Genomic DNA, 24309 nt, shown 5'->3' with positions numbered 1-24309 from the left:
ACCCATGTAGCCTGATGATGACGGGCCGTGCTCTCTGCCCCTGCTTAGGTTTCTCGGATAGTGTACGATGAGCTCTGTCATATTCAGGCAGTGATTCTAGGAAGCCTTCACCAAAAATCTCCATGAGCATCTCTGCAAAGAAGGTGGTGGGCCGCGGCCCCTCCACTGACTCAGGTATGACGACCACTCTGCTGTTGTTTCGCCGACTCTGAGACTCAAGGTCACTAACCTTGGCTAACAGCTTAGCATTGGTCTCTGCTAGCATAGCACAGGATGCCTCCAATGTCAACAAATGCTCGTCTTCTAAGTTAGCATTTGCTTCAAGAGAGTTTATCTTCTGAGCGTGGCCTGACACTGTGGTGTGGACGTGGTCCAACTTTGCTTCGAGTGTTGAAATAGAAGCTTTAAAATCAGCGGTGAGGGCTTGGCGGTGTTCTTCCAAGAGGTTAGCAATGGCTGCCGTGCTAAACTCGTCATCTGCCTCGTGTGAGGGATTGACCTTAGCACCCTGGTCTTTCACATTCTGTCGACATATTTCGGTAGTATGTTAATCAAAACAGACTAAATCACTTGAGTACTCTCGGTTTGTTGCGACTTTCGGGGTCTTAAAACGTAAAATTGTCAATAGCTGCAGGAGCGAGACTCAACGTACGTCTACTCCATCTCAATCTCTATTTTTTTTAAATAGAACAGTATAAAAAACAGTAGCGCAACAGCAACATAACTAAATAAATCTAAGAATAGTTTTTTTTTTTAATAAAATGCAGTCACAATGTCTTTGATTACAAAAGTAATTTAAATAGAACAGTAGAGCAACACCAACCTATAAAGTAAACATTAAAAAATACAAATCAAAAGAGATGCAGCTACATAGTAAACAAATCATATTTTAAGTAGGCTACACATTGCAGTAGCATTTGAGCAATTTAGTATTGTTCATAATTTCAAGAGCACAGGCAGATTCTTCTTCAAGAAGATGAGCATTTCTGCTCTCTCTCCTCCAAGCCTGTTCCTTCTTGCATCAACAATGTTGGATGCTGCACTGAACAGTCTCTCACTGTCAACACTGGTACGAGGAGCACAGAAACTTTGGAGCAGTGGCAGCCAGGGTGGGAAACCGAATTTGGTTGACTCCCCAGTACTGGAATGGGCTGTCTGAGTGTGAGACCGTTTGTTCTGTCAAATATGTCTGTATTTGAACCTGTGTGCTTGTGCTACTTGGGTCAGAGCACCCTTGGCATGCTTGATGCTGTCTGCACCTGTGAAGTATCTGAAACAAATGAAAAATATTAAATGTATAAAATAAGCAAATAAACAACCTCCTCCATAGTAGTTTTTAATGGTAACATATTAATGTAATAGTATTCAATAATAATGCAGTATGTAGTTATCCAAAACACCATTTAAAAAATTTGCTTATAATATAGACATTTAATAAAAATATTAGACAACATACCCGTCTTTGAATCGTGGGCTTAAAAGAGTAGCAACTGCATACAAGGGCTCATTCTTGATGGTCTTGAATCTTTTCTGGACAGCCTCAAGAAGGGTTTTTTCATGTGTTTTTTATACCCATGTTCTCCTTGTTCACCCGAGCAAGCAGGCGATTCAGCACTGTGACCGAGGGGATGACTTCAGCTGCAGGTGAAATGGAGGAACTCATCTGTCTGGTCAGTTCTTCAAATGGTGCCAGAACGGTGATTATTTTCTCCAGTAAAGCCCACTGGTTAGCTGTAAGGGTCACTGGCAGGTCGTGGTCAGCTCCATATGCTTCTGCTCCAGTAAACTCTCGACCATATAGTAGGTACTGTTCCACCTCGTTGCAGCGTCTTGGTGCTGATGTTTGGTGAGCATTTGGAGATCCTTTTGAAGATCCTCGAGACGTGTAGTAGCCAGTGGCAAGTGTTTGAAATGCGCGACTATCCTCCTACCATTCGCTAGTGCATCACTCACACTTCTCTGTGACAGTAGCACTTCATGCACCACAGCTGAAGAGTGTGGGCAAAGCATCCCAAACTTGGTACATCCATCTCGTCCATGGCTTTCTTCATGTTGCTAGTGTTGTCGTTGAAAACAACATGAATGCTGGACTTGGGAATTTTCCAATGTACTAGCATCCCCTCAATTGCTTCGGCAATTAATTTCGGAACTTGTTGGCATGGTACTTACATAATGCTTTTCTAGTCTAGTTGACCACTCATTCTATAGTCTGTCGACCACCACAGCCATCATCCTGGATCTGGAAGTCCCACAGGATCTTAGCTCATTGATTCTCCACTACCTCTGGAGGTATCTCCTATTTTGACTTCAAGATTCTGACTTTCATTTTTCCAACCCATACTTTGCTCAGATGTTCCTGCACACTATTCCTGCTGCTTGGTAATGGCGTTCAATGTATGCTGTACCTGCCTGCTCATCCTGGATAGGATGAAACAACAAATTTATGCTGAGGGGACGCTTACTCGCCCACAGCCTCCCTCTTTCCGCTGAGTGTACAATCTCAGGGTCCTGGGCTTGGGGTAAGACCCTCTGTGCATTGTGCGGAGCTTTCTGGTCTTGATAACAGTAGTTTCTATCAACTCCTTTGGCCAGCTTATCACAGCAGATTGTTATCCAATGATTGGCGTTGATAGCTCAAACTTTGTTCATCCCAGTCAGTTGACTCTTCTGGACCTGCTTTACTCTTTGTAGGTACTTGGTTGTGGCTGACTTCCTTGTGGCCTCCTTATGATTGCCATTTACATGTGGGATCCCAAGTTTCAAAGTTTTTATTGTCATATGCACAGTAGAAACATGTTTCCCTGTGCAATGAAAAAGTTACTTTGTTGCCTGCAAGAAAGCCAGTTAAAGCAGTAAAAAAAAGCTATGTACAGTAAAAAAAAAAAGCTATCTACAAAATACAAATAAACAGAAGAAAAATTATAAATATATATACACTGCATAGTGCAAAAATTAATGTGAACAGGTTATTGGTAGTGCAATTTTTATCTGATGGCAGTGGGGAAAAAGAGTTCTTGAGCCTGGTGGTCCTGCATTTCACACTTTTGTACTTACGGCCTGAGGGGAGAAGTGTGGACAGTCCATGCTGGGAGGGGGTGGGTCTTTGATGATGGAGGCAGCTCTCCTGTGGACTCTGCCATTGTATATGCTCTGCAGGGATGGGAGTGGAGTCCTGATGATCCTCTCAGCTGTCACCACTCTCTGCAGGCACTTGTGGTCCATGACAGTGGCACTGCCGTATCACACAGTGATGCAACTGGTCAAGATGCTCTCAAAAACGCAGCTGTAGAAATTCCTGAGGATCTCAGCCGACATGCAAAACTTCCTGAGCCACCTCAGAAAATACAGCCACTGTTGAGCCTTCTTCACCAGCTGTGTGGTGTTCACTGTCCAGATGAGGTCCTCACTGATGTGCACCCCCAGGTATTTGAAGGTGCTCACCCTCTCCACTGCAAGCTCTCGGATGAATAGTGGCTGATGAGGTCTCCTCTCCTTCCTCATGTCCGCTATCATCACCTTCATCTTGTCCGTATTGAGGGTGAGGTTGTTGTCCTCACACCAGGACACCAGACTTGCCACCTCCCTCATGTAGGCCGCTTCATCTCCGCCAGTGGTACGTCCTATCACTGCGGTGTCATCTGCAAACTTCAGGATGCCTTTGTCCTTGTGGGAGGACACAGTCGTGGGTGAAGAGGACGTAGAGAATAGGGTGTACAGAATAGGGCTGAGGATGTACCCCTGTTGGGTGCCCACGTTTGTGGCTATACTGGCTGAAGTCCTGTTGCCGATCCTGACAGACTGGGGGCTGCCAGTCAGAAATTTCCAGGAGCCAGTCACAAAGGGTGGGGTTCAGGCCAAGAGCAGACAGTTTATTGGTGAGCTTGTGGGGGATGACCATGTTGCAAGCAGAGCTGTAATCAGCAAGGAGCATCCTGATGTAGGAGTCTTGTTTTCTAGGTGGGAGAGGGAGTGGTGGAGGGCTGCAGCAATGGCGTCTGAGGTGGATCTGTTGGACCGGTAGGCATACTGCAGGGGTCCAGGATGTTTGGCATGGTGGCAAGGCAAGGCAAGTTTATTTGTAGAGCACAATTCGTACACAAGACAATTCAAAGTGCTTTGGTGCTCTGAATGTAGGCTAGCATCACTCTCTCAAAACATGTCCGCCCGGAGTCGGCAGAAGAGTAGAAGCTGTCCAGCTTCTCTCTGTACTGCCTCTTGGCCGCTGTGATGGCTCTCCTCAGTCCATACTTTGCAGCTTTGTACTCCGTCTCGTTGCCAGATTTAAATGCAGTGGAGCAAGCATGCAGCATGCGCCATACCCGACTTTGGATCCAGGGCTTTTGGTTGGGGAACTTCTTCACTTCTATGGTGGGCAAGATGTTGTACAAGTGAAGGCATTGTACAAGGCATTTGTACCTGTTCTGAATGTCTACTATGGTGCCCTGTGGTAGTTCATCCCCCTCAGTTGTGATCACCTTGCTTCTTTTTTTATATAATTTGGCTGTATTTATTTAGTCCGAATGACATCTCAATATCCTTGATGTATGTCTTGGTGTATCATGCTCAGTCCTGGCATACTACTTGATGTCATTTATGTAGAGGAGGTGGCTGATGGTTGCAGACTAATGCAGAACAGCAGTGTGGACAGAGCATCTCCTTGATAGATACCACACTTGATATTGATGGTGTGGAATTTTTCCTCCATGGGTGTCTTCCACAATATCCAGTGATCATATGGACTTTAAATAAGTAGCCTCACGGAGTGGAGGAAGACCTGCAGGGATGCTTTGCAGTCACACTCTGTGAGCCACATAAAGGTGACATCACTGCCATGAATGAGTGTGTGACGAACAATATCAACTACTGTGTGTAGGATATCATCCCCACAAGGACAGGCAGGTGCTTCCCCAATTACAAGCTCTGGGTTACTAGTTGCTGAATATGAAGCTTCTGAACATGAGGAGGACAGTTAAAAAAACAAACAAATGAAACTGAAAATAAGAGAACAAGGAAGTGTACAGAGCAAGCTAGAAAGCAAGCTGCAGTTGAACAACATGAGAGATAAGTGGTCAGGAATGATAAAAATTAGGTTTTAGGTTAAGGAGATCAAACTTATGGAAACCTAGACAGACCCAATGTGCTGAACATGTTTTTCAATATATTCAGTTAAGAACAACATTCACAATGCTCTTCACCTGTCTCCAGCTACTCAAACCTCACAATCTATATGTTCCCACAGTGTCCCTGTCACACATCTACAGTGTCACTGTTTACCTCAGTCATCCGTCTTAACATAACCTCATCGATATCTACCCCCACAGAACCCAATGAGACCTGCTCTACTGTCTCCTCCAACCTATTTGTCTCGAACAGTCAGGTGAAGAGGCAGCTGGAGAGACTGAACCAAAATGAGGCTGCAGGTCCAGATGGTGTCTGCCCCAGGGTTCTGAAAGCCAGTGTAGAACAAAAAGGATTCTTAAGCAGCTCTTCAACCTTAGTCTGAGTCAAGAGAAAGCTTCAGTTCTATGAAAGACATCTTGCCCTATTCCAGTACCTAAAAAAAACACATCATTCATCTGCCCTTAGTGACTACAGACAAGTTGCACAAACAGCTCTTACCATGTAAGTCTTAGAGAGACTGTCATTGGCTCACATCAGTAGGTGAGTGAACACCTACACGGAACAGCCACATCATGTCATAAGTTGAAGGTGCCAACATCTACTTGTTTCAGCAATCCCAAAATCATCTGGACAGGATGAGATTCTTTGATTTCTTCCGTGTTTTCAATACAATTAAACTTGTGCTATTATGTGAGAAGCTGCATAAAATAAAGATAGATGCCTCAACAATTGCCTGGATAATTGACTCCCACACAAAAAGACTAAAGTTTGTCAAACTGAAATGCTGTGAGTCAGACAAGGTGGCCAGGTCTCACCAGTTCTCCACATGCAGTACACTTCAGAGTCCTTTCTTATTCAAAATCACTCAGATGACTCTGCAGTTGTGGGGTGTAACAAAACCTGAGTAACAAAAGCGTTTTCAAGCAGGTCTGCTGCAGCACAAAACTGTACAGGTGGTCATTACTATCAGCAGCAATAACCATACATAAAGACTGCTTATAATAAAAATAAATTTGACTTAAATTTAATTAATTTAATTTTCACATCGACTTCTGTCAGGATGTCACCATTCCAACTAGGAATGTACAACATTTATAAATAAATATTGTATCATCTGTGTTCAGAGGTTCCCACTAAATGAAAACAACCGGTGTTTTAGTTCTGGTGACAGAGGAGTTAAAAATGATAACGTATGAAATTAGAGTTGAACTGAGGAGGATATTACACCCTTTTTTCACCAAAACTAAAAAGGTTTAAACAGGTTTTTCATATGCAAGTACACTCTCTAAACACCCATCCTTTCCCACTACCAATAATAGTGTTCTGTGGGCTTCAGCTACTCACTACCTCCCAAGGAACAAACCTATAACAATTACAACATGAAGGGATGGATTACATTCTGTGACCCGTATTGGATCACAGTTTTTGATAATCAGGATTCTCTGATATAATAGGGCTAGTTTATTGCTTTTAACTTAATCGCAATTGTCAACCCCACACAGCAGCACAAAGAGAGAGCTGCCAGGTGTCTTGCAGATGGTAAAAATTATTACTCTTTTCTTTTGGTCTGTGATTTTTTTGTTGTCAGTTTCAGAGACTCCACATGAGACAATACAGCCAATAAACACAATAATATGTGAACATGACATGCAGAGCCTTCTCCTTCCTCATAGTTCGTCCTTATCCTCCGCCTCCCTGGGTTTCAGGTGCTTGAAGTACTTACTTCGCAGCTCATCACTGGGGGTCATGTACGTGATCTATTCCTGGATCTTTATTGTTTTGTCCTTAATAGTGGCTCTGACACTGTTGCCCCCTGCCTCCCTCCTTCTGCTTAGAGTACAGTCTCAGAGTGCTGGACTTGGGACAAAAGGAGGAGCATGGCATAAAGTTTGATTTCTAGGCAGATGTTATTCAGCTATACTTATCCATTAAGCCAGATAAAACCAGTTAGTTAGTAAGACAACAAGCATGTCTTAAAGACATAGAAGTGACAACTGAATCTTTTGCTTCTGAATTCCGTAAAAAATTAAGTTGCTATTTTTGGACCTGAATGCCTTCGACAGACAATGTTTAGATATTTAGCTATATAGTTACTCTAGATGGCATTACCTTAGCTTCTAGTCCCACTCTGACCATTTTTGACCAGGATTTGTCCTTTAACTCACCTTCTCTCACCTTCATAATATTGCCAAAATTAGAAACATCTGTCTCTGTAAGCAATCGTGTTGCTTCATCTGGTGTGGCTCCAGGACTTCATGCTGGGAGTATGGTGGTGCTGATTGGGGATTCATATCACCTGTTGCTGATCACTTACCTGTGCCTTTTTAAGCTCCAGGCTGCAATCTCCTCATTGCCAGATTGTTGCCTTACCTGAGTGGTGCAACACTGGCCAAATCACTGTTTAAGATTTGTTCTATGAAGTCTCATTTTTATTCTCAAGTCTCTTGTTTTTTGTGACTCTTTCCAGAGAAAGACTGGGGCAAGCCATACTCGCACCTAATCACATTACGCCTGTATTTGCTGCTGCACTGCCACCGCTTCAGTCACAAATTCAGTTATTACTAATCACGGGAGTCTCGTCTAAGTTTTTGCCTAACCACGACCTGTCAGGACTCAACTCACTTGGATTCTTGGAAATTCTGGATTACCTACCTAGATTTAACATCTATTATCTCTTCACAGACACTAACTGCCACAGGATTATTTTGAGTTTGATTACTCCCAGAAGATCTTCGGGTCAAACAACATTTGTCCTTTTCACTTATCTGCTGTCTCTGCTCCTTCCTGGGTTAGACCTGTCTCTCAACTAATTGTAACAGAACAATCTGGCCTAATACAATAACGAACCCAGGTTCTAGTAGTTCAGAAACTTGTGGCAGCAGGCTTTAGTCACCTTTAGTCAACCAGGTCCAGCTCCTCCACAAGAATCTTACATGTTATACCCGGAAACTTTCCTAGTAGATCTTGAAGTGTCAGGGATTTTTATTACAATGTACTATGATTTTTCAATAGCAACCTATAAAGGTTTTTTTTTTTAATATTATGGTTCTGTTACGTGGCTGAGCGTTGGTTTGGGTGGAGGCCTGAAATGCTTTGTAGCAAACTCAAGTGTGAAATTTAATACAAACTTAAGACTTTGGAAATCTCTCACATTCCGGTGTGGAGATGTTAGTGTGTAAGGACCAGAGATCCTCAAATCTCTAAGGACCAGAGATCCTCAAATCTCTGGTCCAAAACCTTTGGCCCATGAAAGCATATTGGGGGTTTCTCAGTCCTTCTTTCACAGACCTGTGCCATAAACTTACATGGATGCATTAATGACTTAGTGCTAACTAAGCTGAACAAACAACGGGCCCTCTTTAGAAGAATATTGGAGAAAACCAGACTAGGACACTTCCGACCTTATCTGGACAAAGTAAACAAATGGTGACAGTTGCCCTGACTCTGACCCAAACCAGAGACGGAGTGGAACTTTTAAAATAACCTCACACAGATTCACTTGCAGCTGAATCTTGGAACTGTATTAATTGTGCTTTATATCTTTGTACAAGTTCTTTCAGGTTCTCAGTGAAATTACAAGCTGCATTTTAAGACCTTTTTTCACAACCGTACTTGGAAGAGTAACGAAAAAAATCATTATTTTGGATGATGACTAATCGGCCTATGGAACCACATTGAATAGTTTAACCCAAAACGAAGTCAACAACTTTTATGACATTTGACATTTCTATGAAGTAATGCAACGGTCAACCGATGTTTCTTCTTGTATTCCATGTTTAACACAGGAAAATAATATTATTTGGTTCATTATTCATACGTCATAACTTTACAGATATCCATCTGAATTTTGAGACTCATAATTATAACCTATGTTATGTTTTTGACGTCTTCATATCATTAGTTATATCTTTAACTTTTATATCTTAATAACTTGTGGTGTTTTCAGAATCCTCTCTATTATGTTCTATGAAACGGAGGAATAAAGAAATTCAATTTTATTTATATAGTACCAAATTACAACAATTACATCTCAAGGCACTTAAATAATATAGTCCAATTCAAGCCAATTGGAATTCAATTCATTGTAATCATAATCCAATTCATTCATATAGAGCCAATTCAAAAAATAATATCCTAGCTAAGGAAACCAACAGATTGCACCAAAACTTGTCTTCAGTCCAATCTCCCGTCAATCAAGTCTCTTTGTTCATCCAAAGGCTCGTAACACTAGGATAGATCGTCTTACAAAACACGCTCAGGCAGACGTCACAACAGTTTCACGCATACCATTGGCTGAAAGTGTAGCGTAAGCCTACGTCATGCCCTGCCTCCGCGAATCAAACTCCAGAAACCGCGTGAAAAGGTCAGAAGAGAACAGAGAGCGTTAAAAATGATGGAATCAGAGTTTTGCTGAGTCTTTTGAAAATGGGATAGAGAGAAGAGTTTTGAGAGGAGAGAGTTTTTGCAGAGTTAAGAAATGAAGTAAACAGAAAGATGGCAGGAGAAGAAGATGAGATGGAAGACAAAGATCCAAGCAAAGGAATAACATCATGAAGTAATAGAAAGACAGACGCTTTGTGTTTTTTCGTTCATCTGTCATCATCCTGTCTCCTGTTTGTAGCATGTTTTTAACCTCCACTGCTGCACGCCTCATCACCTAGTTTTGCTCACCAAGAGAGCCAGCGTTAAGCTTGTCAACCTTTTAGCCAATCTTTTGTGAATTTAGGTTCACCTCATCAGACTTGGTCAGCAACCAAAACCAATTCCGACACTGGGACAATTTTTGTCATTATTTGCAGTCAATTCCTACATACCAGCCAGCCTTGTCCCATGGGCCACCAGAAGCCCCTCCAGCGTACAGCGCGACCGGTCCAGGCCACTTTAAAGTCCCCGAAAGTCACCCACAACAAAGGCCGCAAGACGCGGAACCGAGAGAGACCCAGTTGGACCCGCTGGCGTTTACCTGTGGTTTGGAGCTGACTTAACGGGACAAAAGTTTGCCCTGTTCTTACATTTCAGACGGTATGCGGTGGGTGTCGAGAGAATTCACAGTTAAAATGATAAATTAATCCAAGCTGTCAGCCTTCCACTTCAAATAGTAACAAACCTAGACTATTTGAATAATTCCGGTATCCATCCACTCCCTCCCCCTAGTTCTTTTCAATTCACTAAGTGTTTCCTATATAATAATCCATATTCAAAGCATTTCTACTGTTGTCTTAAGGTTAACGTCTTTGGTCATATCATTTTAATAAATGGTTCATATATATTTAACCAGTTGTGTTGTATGTTTTCTTTACGTATTTATAAGTCCAACCAAACGAGAACTCAAAAGTAGCGACTATGAGACTGGAATTAATTAATTATCAATTAATTATTGATTAAACATACCAGAATCGTAAGATTCCGTCTTTTTTCCTTTGATTGAAGGTGGTGCCCAAAAACGAGGTTAAATAAGCCTTATTCAGATAGTGAGAACTTTCGGATAAATCCTTATATCTTCACATCGCGTTACATGTGTCACAATAGCTTGGAGGCCTGTAATGCTCGGACCCCAGTCTCTTATCTCACCATTTCTCCATTTATTTTAGAGATCCAGAATGTTTTTTTTACTTAAGTGGACATGGAGATGGAGCTTTCCAAGGACTGCTGAGTCTCGGCCAGGGAACACGGAGCATGGAAGATTTCTCAGTTATTTTTCACACTCTTGCTGTCGATTCCGGCTGGAATGAGGAAGCACTCCTGGGAGTATTTTTAAGAGCATTGTCTGAACCAATAAAGGATGAACTAGTTTAACACGATGCCCCCGCCATTCTAAATTATCTAATTTCTCTTGCCGTTAGGCTTGACAATCAGATGCGTGAAAAGTTCTCACTCGTTTCCTCCATCCTGGCTGCCTTTGGTTTGCCCCTCTCCAGTGTACCATCAAGAGAGTCAGGCTGCATCAGTCCGCCTCACCCCTGAGGAGACGGGAGGAGACTGTGGCATCTCCAAGCTGGAGAGTGTTTATAGTGTGGACAAACAGGCTATATAGTAGCAAGACGTCAAAGACTCAAACGACCACCAATAGACAGGGCTCATCAGTAAGACTTCTCCTCGGCCAACAGAAAGAAGGCAGATGCCCATAAAACGGGTGCTGTGTCCAGCCCCCAAGACACAAGTGCCTTGTAATAGGCCTATAGATATCTTTAAGTCTATTCATACAAATATTTATTTTCTTTTTTTTGTCTTTTGTCTTTTTTTCTTTTATCCCCGCTCAAAAAGATAATTGTCTGGAAATGCTAAAAACATCTATGCCCGGTCTGATAACCATCTCCCGATGAATATTTAATTCTCTGCGCAGTAATGCTGCACCTTCATCCGCGGGATCGTTGTCAAAAGGACATGCCGTGTTTGAGAAAAAAGTCGCCTCCTACTGTACCTAATGGACTACCAGAACTTCTAGAAGAACTCGGCTACACCAAAACTTGCCTGTTGACTGAACAAATGAATTAGGAAATCAAATGGCATGTGTGGCTGAAATAGGGCGGAGACAGAGAGAAACTCAAGGTTTACTGAGAAAAACCTGGTCCCGACCAGGTTACATTCATAGAGTCAGTTACGACGGTAACTGACTGAGAGCTTAAGTTACCTCTCTTTCTGAAACAGGATAGAGTTGCCCCTCTGTCTCTGGTTTGAGTTACGTCCCTTTGTGAAATGGAAAACTCAGAGTTTCCCTCATTTCAGGGTTAATAAACTCAGAGTTTTTACTAAACCTGCTTTGTGAAACAGGAGAGTGGTTGGTTGGAGTCCTTCTTGTTGGTCGTCTTGTTTACGGTCTGCAGTTCCTCCCTCCTCAATGTCCAAACCAGGTAATCAGTTTGAGCCTCCAGACTTATCACTAGTACCTGAAGTTTATCATGACCTTACTGAAGTTTTCTGTAAAGATAAAGCTTTATCTTTACCAGCTCACCAAACTTATGACAACTGACCTGCTTCCTGGTACCCCACTGCCTACAAGCAAACTACAATCTTTCCTGCCCAGAGCAAGCGGCTATGGAGGCTTATTTTAAGAACTCATTTGCTGCTGGTATTATTAGACCTTCCTCTTCACTGCTTGGTGCAGGGTTTTTCTTTGTCTCTCTAAGGCCGTGTATTGATTGATTTATACCCTCTTCCTCTGCTAAGCTCTGCATTTGAAGTATTCAATGGTGCACAGTTTTTCATGAAGATAGAATACTTACCATCTAGTATGAATACGCTAGGGCGATGAATAAAAGACAGCTTCAACACTCCGTTAAGTCACTTTCAGTACTGAATATTGCCTTTTGGGTTAACCAATGCTCCTGGAATCTTCCAAGCTCTGATTAACAACATTCTGAGAGACTTCCTCAATCATTGTTTTTGTTTATCTGGATGATAGCCTTATTTTTTCACATGGCCCCCAAGAGGGAAAAAAACCAACACCAGCAGCTCATACCACAGGATGACACGACAACTGTATGACAAGCATGTGACTGGGTGAATGAATGTGTGTGCATGAACATGCAAAATATATGGTACAGGTTTTACTTGAATTGTACTCAGTCATGTGTGCAGAGCCCCCCCAGGGATCAGAAGCAGGCAGAGAGACCCCCAAGAGGCAGACCACCAGCAGTCGCCACAGAGCAAAGAACCCGGACAGCTCACCAAAGGCACAACCACGAATCCAACCAGAACGCAGCAGAGAAAGCCCCCGGACACAACCCCTATGGCCATAGGCCAGAGGTCTCCAGGAACCAGGGGCACCAGCCCATCGACCCCCCCGCTAGGTCCGGCAGCTCAGGCACAAGTCGAGCGCAGGACCCGGGTCTCATGAGATGAACGTATTTTATGCCAGAAATAAGGTCCAAGTTTAAAAAAAACAAACTTTCCCTCATGAAGATGCAAAGAAAGTCAGTATGTTCAGAGCTTCTGCAGCAAGCTGCCATTAGTGTGGTACCCTCCTAGAACTATAAGGACATCAGAACAATAGAAACATCACTATACACTGTAGCGTTCTTACTATTGAATTCATTTAATATTTAATTACCTTCGTTTGGGGAACCACCTCCCGTTCAATTTTGGGAGAAAACAGAAATAGGAGCTTTCAATCCCACGGTTTGCTACTTTGAGAGTTCTCATTTGAATTGACTGCAATTACCTCAAGAAACATTCAACAGACTAGTTACTAAATAGGGGTTATTTATTGAACATTAAACAGAAACCTTAAAGTTGCGCTCAGAACATGGTGTAATAATGACTTAATGGTACTTGGAGTAAACATCTGGTTATAGAAGGTGATTGATGACTTAGTGTTAAATTAACAGTTATTTTAATTCAACATTTACCAAGACACCAACCACAGATCATTTCCTATTTGAGGCCGGCAGAGATTGGATCTTACTTTGAGTTATGCCTTCAGAGAGGCGGCCCACTCGTCGGACAGCTTTCTTTCCTCAGTCGTCTGAAAAGCGAACCCCCGAGCGTTTATTTCGTTGTGACAAATTTGTCCATTTTGTTTTGCTAAATCAACCACTATGCTAGTTTAACAGCAAGTTGCAGTCCAGTACCGTGGGTGCTTTCGGTGCCGGAGTGCATTACATTGTTTCAACCATGGAGTTCAGTTTACCAGAGTATCTGATTACAGAATGATTTTTGCTAAACGTTTTGGTACCACTGACCTCTAGATGGCACTGTGGCTCCATAGAAAAACAACCGATGTTATTGCATAAAATTTACTTTCTTGGCGTACCACGTACAACATTGGGAAAAGTCTTAAAATGAAGCTTGAGATGTCAGTGAGAATTTGAATCCACTTGTACCAAAATATGAAACATGCTTAATGTGGTATTAATAATCCCGTTTTGATAGTGACTCTGAAAGCTTTCTTATTTTCCCACACCTAATTCAAATGAATGGGTCAGGTCTTTCAGCTCTGCAGTAGACTGAGGATTCATTTGAATCAGGTGTGCTGGAGCAGGGCAACCATGCAAGGCAGGGCGGTGTGCCTTGAGAACCAGGATTGGGAAACACTGTCCCTGAGTGTGCAATGGCTTGACCAAGCCTGGTTTCTGTATGAATTAGATGGGTATCAAATTCAATTCAATTCAGTTTTATTCAAATCTAATTTACAAGTCTCAGATAAGAGTAGAAGGTCCCTTTGGTATGAGCTCTCTCCCCCACACCGCATCAAAAGGGGAATCCTTATATATTTTAGGCCAGCTCGTTGGTTGGCATACAGATGTTAATTTTTCATAGCTATCATGACCAAAAGGTGAAAGGTTGTGTGGGAAGTTTTTCCACCTCCTTTCTCTCAACTGTAAATTAGGTGGTCTGTGTTTTTTGTTTTTTTTCAAGCCAATACACAGAAAGCAGGGAGTGTTAATGGGTCCTTCCCCCATTTTGGGCATTCCTGAGCATTACATCATCAATGGAGCCTTGTGAAATATAATATATATATATATATATATATATAAACTGTTTAAAACCTCAACAAAAAAAATTAACAGTGTACTACAAAAATAGTCGATGCAGTGTGAGGTTCTTGAATTATGAGCATTTTTTTATACTTACCACGCAGATCTGAGACACACGAGAGACAATAAATTTGTCGATGAAGTCATACTCTCTGCCCACTTCACTGAAGAAAAAGTAGATTTTATCTTCATGTGGAATGAAGCTGGAGCTGATGAAGGTTGGATCTATTGCAAACAAAAAGCAAACAGTGGATAAAATTGCTGAAAATACATGCCCATATTCTGCTGAGTGAACCTATGTACAGCAGGGAGAAAAAGTATTTAACACATTAACATTTTTTTCAGTAAAGGTATTTCTAAGTGAGCTATTTACACAAAAATTTGCACCAGATGTTGCCATCAAGCCAGGTATTGAATTCAATGAATATATATATATATATATATATATATATAGGAATGCCCAAACTCCCAACTAACAGTCCAATGGCCTGAGCACAAATCCTGTCCTTCAGATTGATATGTACGGAATTACAGCGTCTGTTGTTAAAAGCACTGCAATACTCTCACATTTTGCCACTACATCAGATGTCTATGCCTGCCTGTACACATTGAAAGCCAGATAGAAAGGTGCTGGCGTCAGGTATATTCTCCAACAGCTACAGTTTGTCTCATATTGCTGTGATATTCCTACTGTGTCCTCATGAGTGTTCCAAGCTGTCCATATAATTTTTCATCTCACATGTCACATGATGATCCTGGAAGAAAACTTCTTACAATTTTTCCTCATTCTATTTGTGTGGTTGTGCATCCATAATGTTTCACTGACAACTTGTTGAATATTTGGGGTTGTAAATTCTAAGTACTGTGTAAATAGAATTTACCAAAAATTATTTATTTAGGTTACTGCTACACAAAAATAGGTTCTTGACATAAATAGTTTTAGGACCTTGTGAGGAACGAATTATGTTTTTATCATATCCTTATACATAAATTATTTGTTTACTTTATTGGTTTTCATATTCTTCCTTGATTGGCTTTTATTGAGATCTTCTAGTTTTCTTGGACTGGTCTTGGTTTGTTTATACTTCCTGTTCTTGTTGATTATCTAGTCTAAGTTTGACTGACTCAGGTGCAACTTTTCAGAAATTATTCTCCTCTCTGTATCTTTGGTTTTCCTCACTGTCAATTCCTCATCATAAAGTCTCCACTTCTATCAGTCCTACCTCATTTCACGCCTGCATGATTTTGTGTTTTTTTCCATGCAATTGGGTCCTACACCTCCACTTAACATAACTCACAACACAATTGTGGTATTTTGTAAAAGTTATCAACAAACTCGCAGGAGACTTCTATGTGCTTCACTTCCAACTTTTTATTACTTCTTCTCCTCCAGTCACAACTCAGTCATTGTCGCATACAGTTCTCTAGTGCCCTCTGTAGGCACTCATCCATATAACAGAACACAACAAAAATCATAGAATTAAAGGGTGTATATTCCTTTTTTCACATGACTGTATTTTTTTTCAGGAATTTTTCGCTAAAACGCAAAGAAATTGCCACCATGTCTGTATCTGTTCCCATCAAAATTCTCCCAGTTTTGTAGGATGATGCTATTAAACCTAGTCATTCTAGTTCAGTGAACTGGCACTCTCATATTGCAAATTGTATAAAAACTACTAAATGATTAGAACCAAAAGGATACAAAAGCCTGGTTTGTGATGTTGAATTATGAATGATTATTAAAAAGTCTATTCAACACTATCATGATTTTTGAATGTTTGAAGTGAGAGACAATTCACTCACCCTCAAGCCATCCCAATGTATCATCCAACCTAAGGTCAACACGCCTACCCTCACTGAGGTGCCGGGATATGACTGGTCGATTTCCCCTGTAGTCTGCCACAGTGCCAGTATAAAGTTCTTCATCTAAGGAACATAAGAAAACTTCACATAATTCTTAAGGGCAACACTTAAAGGGGAACTTCGGTATTTTTAAACCTAGACCTAAGGACACCGACTTTCGCCAAACTGCTCTCAGTGAGTAGATAAACGTATTTCATGCCAGAAATAAGGTCTAGGTTTAAAAATACCGGGGTTCCCCTTTAAGGATAGAAACATTATTGAGACTTGTATGTTATATTGGATGAATACTTTTCAAGTAAACCTTACTTTGTTACATTAGTCTATGCTACAATTTATAATGTCAATCCAAATTTTTATTTCCCACAAGTTTTATATGAAAAGAAATCTATATATACAAAAGGTATGATGGAGGTCAAACAGATTTTTCTTTTGACTATGGTGCAATGATGATTTCTGCAAGCGGGTTTTACAGTCAGTCCATGTCTTGAGCTTCTTTCTTAATAAATCAGGCAAATATATCAATATATATATATATATATATTAAAAAAATATTAATAAATAGGCAAAGTCAATAAATTCATCACAAACATTTCTCTTCAAATAAAAGCTATCAATCCATTTTCTATACCCACCTAATCCAATTCAGGGTTGCAGTGTTGCTGAAGCCCAACCCAGCTGCCACTGGGCGAAAGACGGGCTACACCCTGAATAGGTCGCCAGTTCATTGCGGCAAATAAAAGCTAACTATGACTAATTTTGTATATAAAATGCAAATCAGTGGTTGGTCAATACAAATATTCTCCCAATTCCTATCTAATTCCTTTGTTTGGAGAATAGTGAAAGTAATCATGAATGACTACTCTCACAAGTGGAAATTAGAGTTTTGAAGATATTGGTGAAATGATTAAAAAAGTAAAAGAAAAGATTTTTCTTATTTTTTTTTTTTTTAAAAGCAAGCTACGCAAGAACCAATGTTAAGATTGTTCCTATATCAAAATCCTAATAGATGTCATATCTCCACATACACAAGGTATTTGCCAAATTCTTTTTGAAACTCACCTAAGCAAATAATGCTAATTTAGTAGCCATGTCATTATTGCCTTACCCACAATAATAGCAGTGTTGCGCTGGTGGGGATCATAGGGACAGCGACCTCTTCCTTCATCAGCATTAGGGCTCATTGTTAATGTCTCTGAGTTCTGGGCAGAAAAATTAAAAAAGTCAAGCTGCTGAACCAAAAGCTAAAAGCAAATCTCAAACCACATCAGTTGCAAGCTTAGTATTTTTCTGAGTGAGTTGATGTAACCTCAGGCTCATGCCCACTGTGGAAGACATCTAAGGCTGGAAATATACTTGCTGTTTCTCCTCATGTTTACTTAAGCAATTGTCTCTGTTGTCAGTGTAACTGTTCATATACTTGTCTATGTACTACACTTGTTACTGGAGAATGGTCACATCTGACCACTCAGACTGGAAGAAGCTGCTGCAGGATTTACAGAATGTAAAAAGAAGCACACTGGGATGTTAAACATGTTGTCCATTGGAGATTTTAGCATTTTGTTGATCTTAAGATCATGACAGATTAGTAAGTAACAGCAACAGCAAGTATATTTTCAGCGTAATGTTTTGTGTATGGATGCCGCAACATGTAGGTGACCAGTAGGGGGAGTGTAGCACAAGTAGTTTCAAAAGCACAATAAAACATGCTCCATTTACATATATAACTGGACATGAAGAATAGTACATGCAAATGGAAAACTGTCATTGCAAAGGAATATTTATGTCAACGTTTGCACGGAACAATATTTGCAAGCGAATAAGTAAGCTTGCATGGGCTCATGCCTGTGCATTCAATGAGCATACAGGTTTGATGTGCACATGCTTAACCTTTCCTCCGTACTTGCTGCAAACTAGCCCTTTGACATTTCTAGATGGTCCTTGTTTCACAAGAAGATGACAGACCGAAGGAAGAGAACGTTTTTATTTCCACTGAAAGCATATACAATACATCAGTAGTCATAGTTTAACTTTTAATTTTTCACTCTAAAAACAAACTAAAACAAAACGCAATCCACATCATTCTTTGATACTTTTCCCACTGATTTAAACCTGAGGTAGCAGCATTTTCCAAAGGAAAGGCAGCGCCTTTTCAGTCTATTCTGGGGCTGCTGTAGCTCTAGAGCTAAGCACCGTTGCTCGCCAATCAGAAGGTCCGCGGTTCAACTCTGGCTTCGGGGCCACAAGTTTAGGCAAGACACTGAACCCCACATTGCCTACCAATGCATCCATCAGTGTATGAATGTGTGCGAATGGATAGGAAGGACATAGTTATGCCGAGACTAATACGGGCTGTAAGAGTGTGTGTGAATGGGTGATTGTGGGATGTAGTGTAAGAAGCGCTTTGAGTGGTCAGTTAGACGAGAGGAGTGATATACAAGTACAGACCATTTACCATTTTATTCTGTAATATTTGAAACCACCCTGGTTTCAGTGGAATAAATGGGGAGAAGCTAAATCACAAATGGTAAAAATACATCTTTGAAAAAACAAGCTGCTGATAACAGTTGCTCTGCTGGTGCGGAAGGATTACTATGATTGCCTCTTCCCAGTGAGAGTAGCTTGTCACAAAGAAAGTTCTAAGATGCTGGGATAATTATAGTAGCCCTGGCTATTTTAGGAAAATCATAAATGAAATACATTACCACAGTAAAGAAGCTGTCAACTTAACAGTAAAGAGCAGTACACAAATAACTACAGCCTCTCATAAATACATATAAAGTATGGTCAACCTTGTTCCTTTAAAGCACAACAATCATGATGCATTAGGCTATAATCATTATGAAGATTTTTTTTCAGTTTAAGGAGTTGGATCTCTGTCTCATTATTAGCATCCAAAGGTAGGATTGTGTTTTCAATAGAAAAAAATAGTGTACAGTGCCAATTTCATATATATTTAATATCAATAAACATAACAGAGGCAAGCAATGTGCAAAAATCATTACAAACTATCTTAATATGAAAGAATCCTGTGCAGATTTGAACTAATTACTTTGTGTGTAATGTACTGTAACTAATGTGTAATGTAACTAATGTGTAATCAACTACAATATAAAGTTTGCTTTACAAGGAAAAATATATAGTATAATTGTTTTAGAATTTCAGTTGATGGTCTAGAAATAGTTTAAATAAATATTGTTCAACAACTCGCAGTACTTGTAAAACAGGCAGTAAAATTAAATGAATGAAACAACTAAATGAATTACATTACAATGTATCTGTTGACATGGGTGAAATCGAAGCGTAGACATGAAGACATGTCTGCCTCAACAAAATTAGTGAATACCTCCAACACACTTTCAAAGGATAGCTACCTCGGCATGATACAAATCTAGTTGTACTAGAAACAAAGCTAATCCTGAGGATGAACACATCACTATGTGCATGTTAGAACCGTTTGTTTTGATATTTACATGTGTGGTCATAACTTATGGTGGTTAAATGAAGAACTTACAGCAATGGTCAGAGATGAATCTGGTTTATCAATACAGGATATATAGGCTTCTACTGACTTCAAAAGAGGTTGTATTTCATCTGTCATAATTAATGTAGAAAATGTTGCATCTTTAACACAAAAAATGAACAACTGTTGTTTCTGTTTTTTTCACTATCGATTCAATTTTATTTATACAGCGCCACATTACAACAATTGTCATCTCAAGGCACTTAGATAATACAGTCCAATTCAAGCCAATTGGAATTCAATTCATTGTAATCATAATCAAATTCATTCATATAGAGCCAATTCAAAAAACAATTTCCTAGTTAAGGAAACCAGCAGATTGCACCAAAACTTCAGTTCAATCTCCCGTCCTGAGCGTGCCTGTGGCGACTGTGGAAAGGAACGACTCCCTTTTAACAGGAAGAAACCTCTGGCAGAACCAGACTCAGGAAGGGTGGCCATCCGCCTCGACCAGCTGGGGTTTGAGAAGACAGAAAAGAGGGGGGAAAACACCATAACACCATTCAAAAGATACCTGTTGGAACAGGGAAACACAAGTTAATAACCACAATAATGTCACGTGTACATAATATCAATTGAGAAATTAAACAGGGGGAAAAAGAGAGCAAAGTGAGGAAAGATGTGACAGATGAGGTCCCCCAGCAGTCTAAACCTTATAGCAGCTTAACTATGGGATGTTTCAGGATTACCTGAGCCATCCCTAACTATAAGCTTTATCGAAAAGGAAAGTTTTAAGCCTAATCTTAAAAGTGGAAAGGGTGTCTGCTTCCCGGACATTTACTGGCAGCTTATTCCACAAGAGAGGGGCCTGATAACTGAAGGCTCTACCTCGCATTCTACTTTTAGAAACTCTGGGAACAACAACTAAACCCGCAGTTTGGGAGCGAAGTGCTCTGTTAGGAAAATATCTTACAATGAGATCTTTAAGATATGATGGAGCACCGTCATTAAGAGCTTTTATGTGAGGAGAAGAATCTTAAATTTTATTCTGAATTTAACAGGGAGCCAATGAAGAGAAGCAAAAACTGGAGAAACATGATCTCTCCTGTTAGTTCTCATCAGCACTCTGGCTGTAGCATTTTGGATCAGCTGGAGGCTTTTCAGAGAATATGTGGGACAGCCTAATAATAAGGAATTACAGTAGTCCAATCTTGAAGTAACAAATGCATGGACTAGTTTCTCAGCATCACCCTGAGACAGGATGTTCCTGATTTTAACAATATTACAAAGGTGAAAGAAGGCAGTCCTAGAAACCAGTTTTATATGTGCGTCAAATGATAAATTCTGGTCAAAAATAACTCCAAGGTTCCTCACTGTAGAACTAGAAGCCAAGGAAATACCATCTAGAGTAACTATATAACTAGACAATTTCTCCCTGAAGCGCTCAAGTCCAAAGAGAACAACTTCAGTTTTGTCTGAATTTAAAAGCAGACAGTTCTGAGTCATCCAGGTCTTTATGTCTTTAAGACATGCTTGTAGTCTGACCAACCTAATGGTTTCATCTGGTTTCATAGAATACTACAGCTGAGTATCATCAGCATAACAATAGAAATTTATGCCATGCTGTCTGATAATGTTACCTAATGGAAACATGTACAAAGTAAAAAGAATTGGTCCAAGCACAGAACCCTGAGGAACTCCATGACTTACTCCAATGTGTGAGGAAGATTCTTAATTTACAAGAACAAACTGGAATCTATCAGATAAATATGACTTAAACCAGCCTAATGCAGTTCCTTTAATCCCAATAACATGTTCAACTTTCTGTAACAGAATGCTGTGATCGATCGTATCAAATGCAGCACTGAGATCCAACAGGACAAGCACAGACACAAGTCTGCTATCAGAAGCTAAGAGGAGATCATTGGTAACTTTAACCAGTGCTGTTTCTGTGCCTATGGTTAGAGGAACGTGAACATTTAAATAGCCACCGGCACAACCATTTTATTAGGGAAACGACTACTCGAGACCCCGGTGGCACAGCAGGGAACAAACCTACCGGCGAGGGGAACCCCACGGACTTCCTTTTAACCCGCACAGACGTAAGTTCTCCCCCAACCGGTATCCCAAATACCCAGTTCGGGAGAACCAGAATGACTATAGAAATAGATCTCAGGATAGACCTCCGCACACGGAGTGGTCCCAGTTACCGCCTCAGCAGGAATCAAATGAAACCTACAAAAAGACAAACAAAGAGTTTCCAAAACAACAACTTGGAAAGAAAAAGGAGGCGTTTGGCCTCAGTCAAGACGACATTGATAACATTAGACGCTTACTGCTAGAAATGAAAGAAAAGAAAAGAAACAAAAAGCCTGACCTCCTTGCCATAACTGCTGTGACACCTGAAACAGCCCTCACAGCAGAGTCTTTTCCCCAGCCAGAATCTGCGGCAGAGCCACCTCCAAATCCTGCCACTCCATAATCTGAGCTGGATCCCCAACAGACTCCAACAGAGTCACAGACTCCTTTGGGAAGTACCGAGGAGGAGGTGAAAAATCCTCCTCCACCTAGTGCAGTTTTGGTTGTCCAGCTGGATCAAAAAGAAGTTGAACAAGTTGAACCACCTGTACAACAATTTCTGTGCAACCTCTCTGAAAAGGGAGTCGCACGAAAATTTTACATCTCTTTGACATTGGAGGACGTGCTGAGGCACGAAGCCCTACTCGACACAGCTACAGACATAACTTTAATGTCTCTTTCACTTTTTAATAAACTTCGCAAGGCAGCAAAACACGGCAACAAGGAACTGAAACTCCAGCCGTGTTCTTTAGAAGTGCGTCCGTACGCCTCTGATAACATTACTTTATCAGCAGTGTCGCTGATACAATTATCAATTGGCCCAATGACTCTGGTTCATCCAGTACATGTGTCATCTCTTGAGTCCATTCCTTTGCTTGTCGGAAAATATCTTCTGAACCGCTTCGAGCCCCTACTCGACTTAAAAGTGTGGGCACAGGTGCGAAAACCTCTGACGATTACTTTTCCCGACAACGCAGACTTCAGCTGCTATGTCCTCGAAAGTGACGAGCACAATGCTACCAAGCAAATCGCTCTGCTCGAGTTGCCAGAAAAACTGACACCAGATGACATTGATCACAGTGGCCCAGCCAGTCAGGCTAAATCCGATAACCTGGTGAAACAATTCCTGGCACAGCGAGACACTTTCTTGTGCGCATTACAGCCATCAGGGACACAGGACGAGTACTGCCCACGAGTACTTGGAGGTCTTGAACTGCAAGACTCGCAGATAGATGGTGTCATGTTAGCTCTGTGGGCTGACAAATCTGCAATCAGTAAGGACCAATATGACTCACTGACGCGAGAAAACGTCAGTCTCCAGATGGTGGAAAAGACTTTCCATTTCCCATCAGATCCAATACCTACCAAGACACTCACTGCCACAGGTGTTTGTGCTCTCACTCTCAAGTGGAATAACAGGATGCTGGTTCATACTTTCCTGGTCATTCCCGATCTTCCGCACTCAGTATATATAGGCAGTGATATACTGGTAAGACTTGACGTCCAGGTTGACACTGTCAACAACGTCCTGTGGTCACAGCGCGCGAAATTTCTTATCGGCCTGATGTGGACAATCTGAAGTCAGGACAAACAATCCCGGAGGCATGTCAAGTGGCTAATACCCAACATGCCACAATACCGGCACGCACAGCAAACGTCCCTCTTCAGCTTTATATGCAACAGGGCCAGAATCTCAATCACTCACAAGCTCTATTCCAAACCTCACCACTATTCTTTGGACTGTCCCTGGAAGCAACTCCTCTTTTGGGCCTAGATTCTAGGACCACGTTCCTGTTAGTGAGCAACACCAGTGAGGAAATCATACTGATTCCAAAGGCCACGCCCCTGGGCTGGTTCATCAGCACTAATTTCCATGACTTTGAACTGGGCGTCCCATTACTTGGGCCTCTTCCACCTCCACTACTACCAGGACATCAAACAACCCGAGTGGTCTACACTAAACCCTCAAAAGCGATCGCGCTCTTCTCGGTCATGTCCCTCGACCAGGACTCAGTAAGTCGCATTGATCTTAGTCATGATAAACAAATGACTCTCCATACAGTTGACATCTTGGCGGTTAATTCAACCCCAGATCCTCCTGAATCACAGGAAGAATTAAACCCGGGTTTATGCCCTACAGTCACTGATCAAATTGAAGAAGTGGTAGAACAACCTGATGCTCTCGTCAACGACGAAGAATGTGAGAAGCTACGCCAAATCCTTCTCAAATATCAGAACTTTTTCTCCCTTGATTCCCTGGATTGTGGTTTAACTACAACTCACTCAATGCGCATTCCTACTCCACCCGAC

At 41.2% G+C, this 24309-nt stretch overlaps 2 protein-coding genes across 2 annotated transcripts in view; one reads left to right on the top strand and one right to left on the bottom strand.

The window, feature by feature from the left end:
* The window catches only part of s100v2 (S100 calcium binding protein V2), a 264791-nt gene that overhangs the window by 21180 nt on the left and 219302 nt on the right, over window positions 1–24309 (top strand). The gene's annotated exons all lie outside the window — the stretch shown is intronic.
* sema4ab (sema domain, immunoglobulin domain (Ig), transmembrane domain (TM) and short cytoplasmic domain, (semaphorin) 4Ab) overlaps window positions 1–24309 on the bottom strand; it is a 90281-nt gene that overhangs the window by 29127 nt on the left and 36845 nt on the right. The window contains exons 5-7 of the mRNA XM_072370823.1: window positions 17566–17659; window positions 16401–16523; window positions 14695–14822 (exon numbers count right to left, since the gene is read on the bottom strand). Of these exons, the coding sequence (XP_072226924.1) occupies window positions 14695–14822; window positions 16401–16523; window positions 17566–17659 (345 nt within the window). The remainder of the gene's footprint in view (window positions 1–14694; window positions 14823–16400; window positions 16524–17565; window positions 17660–24309) is intronic.

The sequence above is a fragment of the Leuresthes tenuis genome, unplaced genomic scaffold, assembly GCF_036924035.1.
Source record: "Leuresthes tenuis unplaced genomic scaffold, fLeuTen1.0.hap1 SCAF_18, whole genome shotgun sequence".
Lineage (NCBI taxonomy): Eukaryota > Metazoa > Chordata > Actinopteri > Atheriniformes > Atherinopsidae > Leuresthes > Leuresthes tenuis.
Note: the sequence above shows the minus strand (reverse complement) of the source record. Positions and strands in the feature narration are given on the sequence as shown.